This window comes from Oryza sativa, chromosome 3 (genome assembly GCF_034140825.1).
Source record: "Oryza sativa Japonica Group chromosome 3, ASM3414082v1".
In the NCBI taxonomy this organism is placed as follows: Eukaryota; Viridiplantae; Streptophyta; class Magnoliopsida; order Poales; family Poaceae; genus Oryza; species Oryza sativa.
The window spans coordinates 34047002-34058712 of NC_089037.1; the positions used below are offsets into that span (position 1 = coordinate 34047002).

The following is an 11711-nucleotide window of genomic DNA, read 5'->3' on the forward strand; positions in this document are numbered from 1 at the left end:
AGCTCCACCCAGCGCCACTCCCAGTTTTGGTGGAGCTGAAACTGTTTGACTGAGCTCCAGCTCCAGGAGGGGTGGAGCTGGAGCTGGAGCTGTGCCAAACAGGCCTTAGCTTAGGATCTTGTTTCATCTCCATTTCTTTCCTTTTTTTAAACTGAGTCGAAGGTAATAACAGGGTTAGTTAAAAGGTAGATCTGGATTAGGGACGGATAATTATTTGATTCCAGTGATGGATAAGCTACACAGTTGTGTTGGGCTGCAGCCATCTCGTCATCTGTGATCATCTCAGTGGCTGGTGAGTCAAGCGGAGACCCATGCTTGTCGGGATCATGGAACTGTGATGAGACTGTGAGGTGTTAATTGCCCCGATGCTGACGACCACGACGATGAAGCTGTGCTCGCATCAACGTTGACGCGGAGAAGGAGAAAATTTGGCTTGGGGTGATGCATCTTTTTTTTTCTTGTACTTGGAAATTGATGAAATTTGTACCTCCACGTTTGTCTGGTGGATCACCTTTGCAACTGTGCAACTTGCAAGTTGTATCATCTAATTGATAGTACCATCTAATTGTTGTATGATCGTGATATAATATGTTTTTATGAGAAAATAATATACGCTGAAAACGATACGTGACGTGGATGTAAATGAGTTAGTCGATCCGTTCGTTCTAAAATAAACCAACCTCGTATCAAATGTAAAATATTCTAGCACGATGAATCTGATTATACTTGTGTCTAGATTCATCAGACTAAAATGTTTCGCATTCTATACGATATTGGTTTATTGGAACTTCTAGAGTGTATTTTAACTTGTACCGTTAAATTATTACTCGCAGTGTGAAATAACTTCTCTATGTGGATTGTTGGAGAAGTGGTGTTTGAAACTAGCCTTAAACGACTCACGTTTATTAGGCTACAATGAGTTGAACGCATTATATCGTGTTTACACCGATATGGATATAGGCTCTGTTTGGATTCAAGGGATATTTTTTTAGCCCTCCCTCAAATAGCCCAAATAGTCAAAAAGATCAAAGGGGTAAGCTATTTGAGGGCTATTTGGAAATAACCTACCAAAAAAACTATCCCACCCAAGAGGTTCTAATTGGGGCTATTTTTGGTGGGGTCCACTGAAAAAATGTCTTTTCTTTGTCTCTCTCCATGGGAAGATACATTAAGGCCAAATAGCTCTTAAAATAACTCTCAGATCCAAACAACTTAGGTCTATTTTATTAGAAGGTTATTTACTTGTGTAAAAAATAGCTCTTAAAATAACTTTTTGCTAGTTCTCCAAACAGGGCCATGGTATCATGATACGTAGGTAACGTGTAATCCATGTGCATGTACCGAATCAGTTTGATGCGCTCGTGCACATGCCAAATTGACAGCTACAAGTAAGGGTAGGCCTAAAATCAGTCAAATGTGCTTTCTTCATTTCAAAATGTTACAACTTAAAGATAAAATTTGACCAGTCCTAAATTGACGAATTTGAACAAAACCTTCCATCTAAATTCGTTATTCTAGAATAGATTAAATTCCATCCTATTATAATATTTTAGATAAAGGTAGTAAAACATTTCTGACCGTACGTTCCATCTATATCAGCCTCAGCCAGCTAAGTTGGCATCTAGGTGCAATCATCCCACGTTGGTTGATTTGCAACTCTTAATCAAGCTTTATATACACCACTTGAGTATAATCTACGAGACTATTTTGTATTCTTGCAATTTATGGTACCATTAATGTAATTTGACAAAGTAGTCCTTTATCCCGTCCTACCAAAGAGGTAAGTTGACTTCCTTCTTCGTGGAATAAAAAAGTGCATTGACTTTTGCTGATCACACGACTACACCATATTTTCGGGATATTCTGAGACACTAGATTTTCTCAGAGGACATATATATATATGGATACGAAAATAAAATAGGAAGTCCTCTCAAAATAAAAGAAGAAAATAAAATATGAACTCATAAGAGAGCTTAGGAGATGAAAAAAAAATTTGGATGCGTTCTAAACAGCCAATGGTGTATGTATCCGATCGCGCTTTCAGAATTACGATATCTCAAGAGCTTTGAATATCATCATTGCTTAGGTATCCCGCTCTCGTATCGTCTCTTTTTTTTAAAAATAAATCATTCCTTAGACATATTTTTCTACGTTATTGTTAGCTTTATATATAAGTTAGAGTACCATCGGTAGGCTTAATAAGCTAAAGAAAAAAAAATAAAATTTGAATTACCGAGCTTAATTTTAAAGTTAATTATAAGATATTTTTAACGTATTTTTTTAATATTGGCTTTTAAGTTGCTACGAACAAATATATAAGTTTTATGTATGAATTAATTAATGTTTTAACTTATTTGAGAATATATGGGCAACCGACAAGGCTCTTAATTTCCTCGCATGGCAATTTTTCTCTGTTCATAATATATCGAATGATTTAATTGAGACACACCAACGTGCTTTGTAAACGAATTATAGCACTTGTTTTTATCAATAAGAAACATGACAATCGCCTCACAATAAAAATAATGATCTGGAGACAATAATCATGCAAATATTTTACTAATTTCGGATGGAGATTTAGAAACAAACTTGAATAAATGTTTTCTCTATCTTGTGTTAGTATATTGATTTTCGTGTGCTCTTTATTGGGTGAATTATGTATTATAAGCAGTTGCCAGTGATATGGGCCTGGGGGTATCGTGTCTAGAGGGAGGAGGTCGCCCCCAAACCCACGTGGCACTCCCTCGAGGGGGGTCGGGCCTGGGGGTGGAGCGGCGGCTGCCCCCTCCCAATTGGGGGTCGGGCCGCCCCGATCCCCTCCACACACCTGCCAGCGTGTGCGTGCAAAGTGGGTGCGCCCAACGCCCACCTAACTGTATTTAAGGTGGATCTTGCGGTCGCGCCACACCACATTTAATGCGGCGCGCAGGCGTGGCCGACAGGCCGTGCGACGTTCGAATGACCGGTGTGGCAGGGTAGGTGCGCCTGTGCAATGCCCACCTGTCAGGCAGCGTGCAGCCTGTGCCATCCAGTCACATCGCCATGATGAGAAGCTTTTTGCCTCAAATATAGACCGGGGACAGATTTACTACTCCGGTTCAAGTTAGGGTACCTGTTCCCTGGTGAGAACGAGTGCCTGGAAGTCTTCAATAGTTAATGCAGAATGACGCAGGCGTCCCTCATGTCTCTGGCGTGATCTGATGCGGCCCATGCCGAGGTGCTGTGTGCATGGTCCTCCAAGTCAGAGGGATAACACATGTAATAAATGTAAAGAATGTTTTCTTTCTTTCCTAGGTGGGTTTTTTTGGGCCCATGTGGCAACCCCTTGGGGTATAAAAGGAGGTCTAGGCCTAGGGAGAAGGGAGAGGGTTTTTACACATATATTCCTCACAGAATCAACTACACACAGGAGTAGGATGTTACACTTCTCAACAGCCCGAACATGTATAAACCCCTTTTATCGCATCGTTCATGAGGGGCCCGACCCCTTCCGCATCACTCCTTCCACCAAACCTCGATTCTCACCACTGCCCCCGGCCGAACTAAAAGGGGCTCTTAGTCCCCCGCTTGAGGAGTTCACCCTCCCACAACGTTGTAACTTCTTTAAAGCAAATGTTGGAATATTTCATTATTTTTATTAAAAAAACAGAAGAATGAAAACGGAATTGTGTTCTTTTGACGACCTGTGTGTAATTCTGAATAAATGTGGGTACCAAAACGCATGACTCCTAGCACAATCTTCTCCAGTTATCCCCTCTCCGGATGCTGATCTGATCCACACTGGCCTCTCGTCCTCACTCCATAACGGCCATGTCGTCCTCGCCTCTAACCGCCACGCCTTCCCCTCTCCTTCCCGCCAAATCCAAGAACCCACCACCCCACCACCACCACCACAACCCGCTCCTCGCCTACCTCCCGCACTGCACGAGCCTCCGCGCGCTCGCGCAGCTCCACGCCGTCGCCGTCAAGGCCGGCGGCGGCCTCCAGGCGCACCCGGCCTTCGTCACGAGGCTCCTCACGCTCTGCACGGAGCAGGGGGCGGAGGCGCCCGCGCACCTCGCGTACGCGCGCCAGGTGTTCGACAGAATCCCCCACCCGGGCGACGTCGTCTGGTACAACACGCTGCTGCGCGGGTACGCGCGCGGGGGTGGGGGCGGGGGCGGCGCGGAGGAGGCCGCGCGGGTGTTCGTCCGGATGATGGAGGAGGGGGTGGCGCCCGACACGTACACGTTCGTGTCGCTGCTCAAGGCGTGCGCGTCCGCGCGGGCCGGCGAGGAAGGGCGGCAGGCGCACGGCGTGGCGGTCAAGGCCGGCGCCGCGGAGCACGAGTACGTCGCGCCCACGCTGATCAACATGTACGCCGAGTGCGGGGACGTGCGCGCCGCGCGCGTGATGTTCGACAGGATGGACGGGGAGTGCGTCGTCTCGTACAATGCCATGATCACCGCGTCCGTCAGGAGCAGCCTGCCCGGCGAGGCGCTGGTGCTGTTCCGGGAGATGCAGGCCAAGGGGCTCAAGCCGACGTCCGTGACGTTGATTAGTGTGCTCTCGGCGTGCGCATTGCTCGGAGCTCTGGAACTTGGGAGGTGGATCCACGACTATATCAGGAAGATGAGGCTTGATTCACTTGTGAAGGTCAACACTGCGCTGATCGACATGTATGCGAAGTGTGGGAGCTTGGAGGATGCCATTGGCGTGTTCCAGGATATGGAATCAAGGGATAAACAAGCTTGGTCTGTGATGATGGTGGCATATGCTAACCATGGCTATGGCAGAGAGGCCATTTCAATGTTCGAAGAGATGAAGAAACAAGGTATGAAACCTGATGATGTTACATTCCTTGGGGTGCTCTATGCCTGCAGCCACTCTGGTATGGTGAGCGAAGGGCTCCAATACTTTGACAGCATGAGGGAATATGGCATTGTTTCAGGGATCAAGCACTATGGTTGTGTGACTGATTTGCTGGCTCGATCAGGTCAGCTAGAAAGGGCTTACAAGTTCATTGATGAACTGCCAATAAAACCAACTGCCATCTTATGGAGGACGCTGCTTTCTGCTTGTGCGGGTCATGGAGATGTCGATATGGGAAAACGTGTCTTTGAGAGGATTCTGGAGCTGGATGATTCTCATGGTGGTGACTATGTAATATTCTCAAATTTGTGTGCCAATACTGGGAGATGGGAAGAGATGAACATGGTAAGGAAGCTTATGAGTGAAAAGGGGGTGGTGAAGGTGCCAGGGTGTAGCTCAATTGAGATAGATAACATGGTTCATGAGTTCTTCGCAGGAGATGGAAGTCACCCACACTCACAGGAGGCACGCAGAATGGTTGATGAAGTTATTGAGCAGCTAAAACTTGTCGGTTATGTCCCTAATACTTCACATGTGTTTCATGTTGAAATGGGTGAGGAGGAGAAAGCAACAAGCCTAAGATACCATAGTGAGAAGCTGGCAATCTCTTTTGGGCTTCTAAATACAGCACCGGGAACTACCCTTCGTATTGTTAAGAATCTTCGTGTGTGTCCAGATTGCCATTCGATGGCAAAGCTTGTTTCTATGGTCTTTAACAGGCGAATCATACTCAGAGACCTAAATCGTTTCCACCACTTTGAAGATGGGGTCTGCTCTTGTGGTGACTACTGGTAGAGTTTAGGAACATAACTGCTGTACCAAAATACCTTATCCTTCCAGTAACACAAAGGCTTTATCCATTCAGGTATGATTAACTTGTACACCCATGAGAAACTTACTGATGATTGAAGATTCATTTTCTGAAGATTGATGATACCGAGACAATAATTACTGATCCAAGTTTGTCAATATCTACTGCATCGTCATGCCTACCACCTAATAGTTTCATTGCCTGGTTGCATACTTGCATGTATATGTTAATCCTTGAAGAGCATTTTTTTTGTTATGCCTTGTGCATGCTCTTTTTTAATTACTTACGAACACATACCACACCAATTCGCTAGGACTAAGCTTGTGTTTGATGTTGTAGTTTGCTATTTTTCTTTTGCACCTTTCCCCCCTAAACTGATGTTCTTTTTTGATGATGTAAGTGCTAAAATGAGCCATCTTAACCTTGAATTTTTTTCCAATCCATTTCTTGTCATTGTTACTCTTGGACATGAGAAAACAACAGAGAACCAAATGTTTTACCCCTTTGTGATGAAAATACTATGCATGTTTACTATTTTACGAGTTAGCTTAATGATTTGCCTCCAGGCAAGCAGTGGAGAACAGCACACTATGCCTTGCCATGGAGTTAGATCAGATATCAAATGGGATAACTGCGGACAGCAGAAACTTTTCTCTATAAAATATTTCAGATAAAGGAATACCTGCTTTGGTGAATGTCATTAGCCTGATTGAACAACTTGGAGTTTCAGCTGGTGAAAGTGAAGAGTTACTTTCGATGAATCTAGTTGAGATTTTGATCTTTAGTTCCCCGATTGATTAGGAAATTAAGTAGTGCAAATAAGCTGTTAAGCTGAATCATGTTGGTTTTTCTATCAGTGCATACAGAAATTGGTTAAAACTCAAAAGGCAAATAGATCTACACAAATGTGTCTAAGCTAAATGATGGTAATTTGGTTAGGAAAGATAGTGAAAGCTTTTCAGGGGGACCATTGTACCCTGAAGGTGACAGAGGGACCGAGAGCGTCTTCAAGAAACCTAAGAGGATAATCTTGAAGCATAAGCTTCTGAATGTCTTGAAATACTTGGCTACAAATGCTGATTCAAGGACTTTGGTCTTGTTTCATATGACCAGATTTTGTAGGCTATATTTGCTGCTTGGATTGGTATACATGATTTTGATTTATCTCCATTTTATCAGCACCATTTTAAATTTGCTCGGGTGGTCATGGAACTGTGGTACGACCTTTAGCCCACTGAGTGTCCGAGAAAAAAAAAAACCTTCAGTCCACTGAGCTTCAAATCATATGCAAGCATGAGACATGTAGCAAAGCTAGTTTTTTTTGGGTGAGGTAACACTATGTAGTGAAGTTGCTGTGCTTATTTAAACTTCATTGACACCATGGGAGATCCTAAAAACTTGTCTGTAGATAAATTCTATTACTTAATGAGATCACACTTCAACAAAGACCTAGCTTTAAAGATATTGGCTGGTTAGGAAACTGTCTTTAGGTTGGTAATATATCTCTTTCTAGCCTCTGCCCCCTACTACAAATCGGTGTAATGCTAGCCACAACAATTCTAGAAATAGTCATAATGAATGTTCAGACCTCAAATTCTGCTACTGAATACTGTATCACTTTGACTTCCATCATCACCATACTATGCCATAAATAGATTAAGAAACCACATTGTTTGGATGACTGAAAATAAGAATCACTGAAGCAAGTTTGCTTTTTAGGATTAGGATGAAAGCCACCACTAATTCATGCTGAGATATGATTAGATTGTCCGTACACCATGTAACTAACTAACAAGACCTTGATTTCCCACCAGAAACAATGCATTTGGTTACCTGCTACCTTAAGGGACTTGATTATCACATAATTTGATATAGGTAACTTTTTACTGCTGATGAATTGAACAGTGCGGTAAGAATGATGCGGTAAGCTTTGGTTTTCAATAATTTTATGCCAATTTGCATGTTTTACTTGGTCCAATATGGCATATTCATCCTCATCACTATACATTTATTTTTACATCTTCTATTATCTGCAAATTTATCCAATTCTTGCTTGGTTAATATCTGTCTGTCGGTCACTCACTAAATGATCCAATGAAAGGTCAGCCACACCATGCCATGCTGCATGACTACTCGGTTTCTAATTTTGATTTCGACGTCTTGTATTTTTCAATCACATTGCACATGTCCTTTCTATCTTCAGAATCATCTTCATTTACCATCTTTATGGTTGCTGTCCATCATTGGAAATTCATTGATGTGCTCATTATACCGGATGTACATTGACACAGTACATTATACTCTTCTCAGTTATCTAAATATAATCTCAGTGGATTGATGTGTGTGACTAAGACTTGAATTAAAAGTTAGAGAGACAGAGTGTGCTGGTGAAGCCGTATTGTTGAGTGGCTTGCATGAAGGAACCACAGACTGCCTGGAGCCAGCCAATATAACAGGTAAGGGAAGTTTCTTCTGATCTTGTCTTTTGAGTTGATCAACCAAAGGGAAAGAACACCCTTGTTCGTAGCTGGAATCCATGAGAAGCACTTGCTTTTTATTAATTCCCCTTTGACTAATCTTTATCAAATGCATTTACGTCCTTTGTTGTTCATCATTTGGTGTGCCTGAGCTAGAATCTTTCTTAATGAACTTACTGTGTTTTCTATTTCCTCTATCTTCTGTCCTTTTTTTAAAACTTCTTTTTTTGACTAGGACATATATTCTTTCTAAGATCGAACTTTTTGACTATGGTACATGCCTGAATCGCCAGATGGCATCAAGTTAGGTACTAGCTTGCCATGAATTTCCCAACATTCATATATTTGACTTAGTATTAATCGAACTTAACAGTCATCTTTTTTAACCACTTCAGAGTAGATAGCAAATCAGTACACATTTTTTTTCTCCCTTCACATTTCATCATCTCTCCACTTTAGTGGTGGTCCTATTTTTGAACTGATTTCTAACATAGCATGGTCCCTAATCTAGCTGCATCCTAGATCCATTTCTGGACTGATGAAATCTGACACAGCTCTAAGTATTTGACAGATGAGTAATGTAGGTTGTACGGGAATTCTAGAACACTAAAAAAAATAAAAACCTTTTACAAGAGACAATATGAAAAACTGAAATAATCTTTTACCATACTTTCAGTTGGGTTCTGCAATGCAATCTGTCAATCCATTATTACTTTTTTTTCTTTCTGAAAAATAAAGATTTACTGTATATACCTTATGTATACACTTGCTGAATTTTTACCCTTTCTCACAGCTCAAAGGCAGAAAACAGTTACAGCAATTACAGTTTTACCGCAGATCAATATACCGGCGGCGGAGGCGCGTAGTGCACCGGCGGCGGCGGCGGCGGCGGCGACAGCGGCGCGATGCAGCCGTGCGCGTCGCAGTGCACCGGCGGGCGGTGCAGGAACGCGATGCACTCCTCGCCGGAGCGCTGGTCGGGGCGGCCGGCGATGCAGTTCTGGCGGTCGTCAACGTGCGGCACCTCGAGGCAGCGGTGCGGCTCGCCGCAGAAGAAGTTGTGGGAGTAGGTGAAGTTCTTGAGGTGCGGGAGGGCGCAGATGGAGTCCGGGATCTCGCCGGCGAGGCCGTTGTGCGCGACGTTGAGCTGCTCCAGCGCCCGCATGTGGCCGATGGTCTCCGGCAGCGCGCCGGCGAAGTCGTTGAAGCTGAGGTCGAGCACGGTGAGCTTGTCCAGCTTGCCGATCTCCGGCGGGATGCACGACGAGATGCCGCTGTTGAGGAGGACCAGCTCGTTGAGCGTCTCGGCCATGTCGCCGATGCTGCTCGGCAGGCAGCCCCCCAGCTTCGGCAGGTTCGCCAGCACGATCACCGACGCCGTCGAGTTGCTGAAGCTCTCCGTCAGCTTGAAGTCGAAGTTGTTGTTGTTGATGAACAGCGCGTCTATCTTCTTCTCGAATATCGCCGCCGGCACCTCTCCGCACAAGTTGTTAAACCTTCCCCAAACACATTACACAATTACACTTACATCATACTTTACTACGTACAAATACTACTCTCTCTTTGCAATTTTGTACGTATAAAACTATATAAATGAATAATATATGTAGGATATATAATTTTATCATCCTTAAAAAAATACGTGTAAAATTTGATATCTTCGGGTAGTACTAAGCGTATTAAGCTACCAAAAATTTTAATGTAAAATTTAGATATCTCAAAAATATTTTCTCAAGAAACGTAAAATTTTTATGTAGATGTACCTGAGGTCGACGTATTTGAGGTCAGGGAGGCAGAGGAGTTGGGAGGGGAAGGAGCCGGAGAGGTGGTTGTTGCTGACGTCGATCTCGTGGAGGCGGTGGAGGTTGCGGAGGGAGTCGGGGAGGGAGCCGCAGAAGCGGTTGGAGTTGAGGTGGAAGACGGCGAGGTCGGTGAGGAGGCCGAGCTCCTCCGGGAGGGTGCCGGCGAGGTCGCCGTGGTTGAGGTCCACGCCGGCCACCGTGCGCGCGCACGGGTCGTCGGGCGCCGCCGCGCAGTACACGCCGAAGTAGCCGCACACCTCCGGCCCGCACCAGCTGTGCGTCAGGTTCTTGGGGTCGTCGGTGATGGCGCGCTTCAGCGCCTGCAGCGCCACGTACGCCTTCTCCAGCCGCGAGTTGTTCGTCGGCGCCGCCGCCGCCGCCGGCGCCATCGCCGGCTGCTGCGATGACGCCAGCAGCGGCGAGGCCACCACCACCGCCACGAACAGCGCCGCCGCCGCCGCCGCCGAGACGCGCATTCTCGCCATGCAATGAGACGCGTATGGCAGTACAAAGGTTGGTTGCTAGCTACACCTCACCAGCTCACCTCGTATGTTGCTATGAGTAGTAGTTGTGCTACTAATCAGTGTTTAGTACGCGTTTCTGCCGGGTGTTTAATTCTGCTTATATAGGCCATTCTTTGGAGCTTTGCACTTGTTTTTTTAAAGCTTAATTTTGTATTCTCTGTTCGTTGGTGTAAGTATGCGTGTGTGCATCATCGACTCATCTAACCTTGATTAATAATTTCTTTGTTTATTAATCTTTGTATCATTAGGAGCAGCACGGACGCATGGTTGACTGCTTCGCTTGCGATTTCCTTCTTGACGATTTTGTGCATATTTGGAAGGGTCAGCGTGTGACAAAGGGAGGAGCCGGTCCATTTTTTCTTACCTAGCAAGTTGTCTGCATGCACTAGGCTTACCTGCTTGTACACTCGAAGACACGGTCAAATTTGGAATTTGCATCGTGTGTGTGACACTGACAAATCATGCAGCACTATCTTCATGTCCTGTCCTGTACTTTTTTTTCAGATGAGTCTAACAATTTGTACCCATCTGAGAGGCAGACTTTTAAACTGATTCTCTGAATTTTTATCCTATCTAAAGAGAACACATTCTCTGAAAAAAATATATATCTCTATGCATGTATGCCCTTTTCTTTTCCTGAAAAATCAGTAGGGGACTGCAAAAACTGCTTAACTGAACTGGCCTTAAAGAAACCTGCACCAACAGTTGTGATGTGTGACTTTTACCTAGGATCTTGTATTGCAGATAGTTTCATTTAGACCTTATATTGCGGATTGCTTGCATTTAGATATATATCATAAAATGCTGTCTTTTTCACTCATATTGATTACTCATATCGTTCTTTGGTGAGTTTTCAAATCAAGTACATTAAAAGATGGTTTCTAGTTCTCAATCACATGATGGCCCTGACAGGGGCAAACATTGGCACTTTTAAAAAAACCGTATTAGTGCCTTTCCATTTAACTAATTAAAAGATGGAGAGAATTAACTTTAGCTCTAGCTAGTTATTCCCCGTGTTTGTTGGCCTCTCTTGTGCTGTTCCTTTTGCTTTGTTTACACCTTCTTCTCTGCTCATGCTCGCACGATCCAATCAACAGAAAGAGCCAAAAATATATATGTGTTGCCTGCACGAATTTTGACGACGAAAAGAAAGCTTCAGGGATGCTTCCTGCTTGGAACAGAATAAAAAAAAAGGCACAACTTGTGTGCAATCCAGGCAGCTTTTCTGTATTCAGTTATTCAGTGC

General features: G+C 44.2%; 2 protein-coding genes and 1 long non-coding RNA gene across 3 annotated transcripts; 2 read left to right on the top strand and 1 right to left on the bottom strand.

Annotated features, from left to right (window-relative positions):
• The first annotated feature begins 3777 nt into the window (after nucleotides 1-3777).
• On the top strand, nucleotides 3778-5776 carry LOC4334412 (pentatricopeptide repeat-containing protein At2g02980, chloroplastic). Its single transcript, XM_026024187.2, has one exon. The coding sequence runs from the start codon at nucleotides 3811-3813 to the stop codon at nucleotides 5644-5646; it is 1836 nt and encodes a 611-aa protein (XP_025879972.1). The 5' UTR covers nucleotides 3778-3810; the 3' UTR covers nucleotides 5647-5776.
• Nucleotides 5777-7977: 2201 nt separating this feature from the next.
• Nucleotides 7978-9142, top strand: LOC136355883 (uncharacterized). The gene is made up of 2 exons (XR_010740422.1): nucleotides 7978-8118; nucleotides 8933-9142. It is a non-coding gene; the product is annotated as an uncharacterized lncRNA (long non-coding RNA).
• On the bottom strand, nucleotides 8466-10537 carry LOC4334413 (leucine-rich repeat extensin-like protein 6). Its single transcript, XM_015776876.3, has 2 exons — nucleotides 9903-10537; nucleotides 8466-9635 (listed from the first exon to the last, which is right to left on the bottom strand). Exons 1-2 carry the CDS (start codon nucleotides 10424-10426, stop codon nucleotides 8978-8980), a joined length of 1182 nt encoding a protein of 393 aa, XP_015632362.1. The 5' UTR covers nucleotides 10427-10537; the 3' UTR covers nucleotides 8466-8977.
• Between the last annotated feature and the right edge of the window lie 1174 nt (nucleotides 10538-11711).

Bases quoted from the DNA above. Each gene is read 5' to 3' on its own strand.
- LOC4334412 (XM_026024187.2), top strand. From the start codon at position 3,811: ATGTCGTCCTCGCCTCTAACCGCCACGCCTTCCCCTCTCCTTCCCGCC.
- LOC4334413 (XM_015776876.3), bottom strand. From the start codon at position 10,426: ATGGCGAGAATGCGCGTCTCGGCGGCGGCGGCGGCGGCGCTGTTCGTG. The intron at 9,636-9,902 runs GTACATCTACAT...TGTTTGGGGAAG, and splicing joins CTCAAATACGTCGACCTCAG to GTTTAACAACTTGTGCGGAG.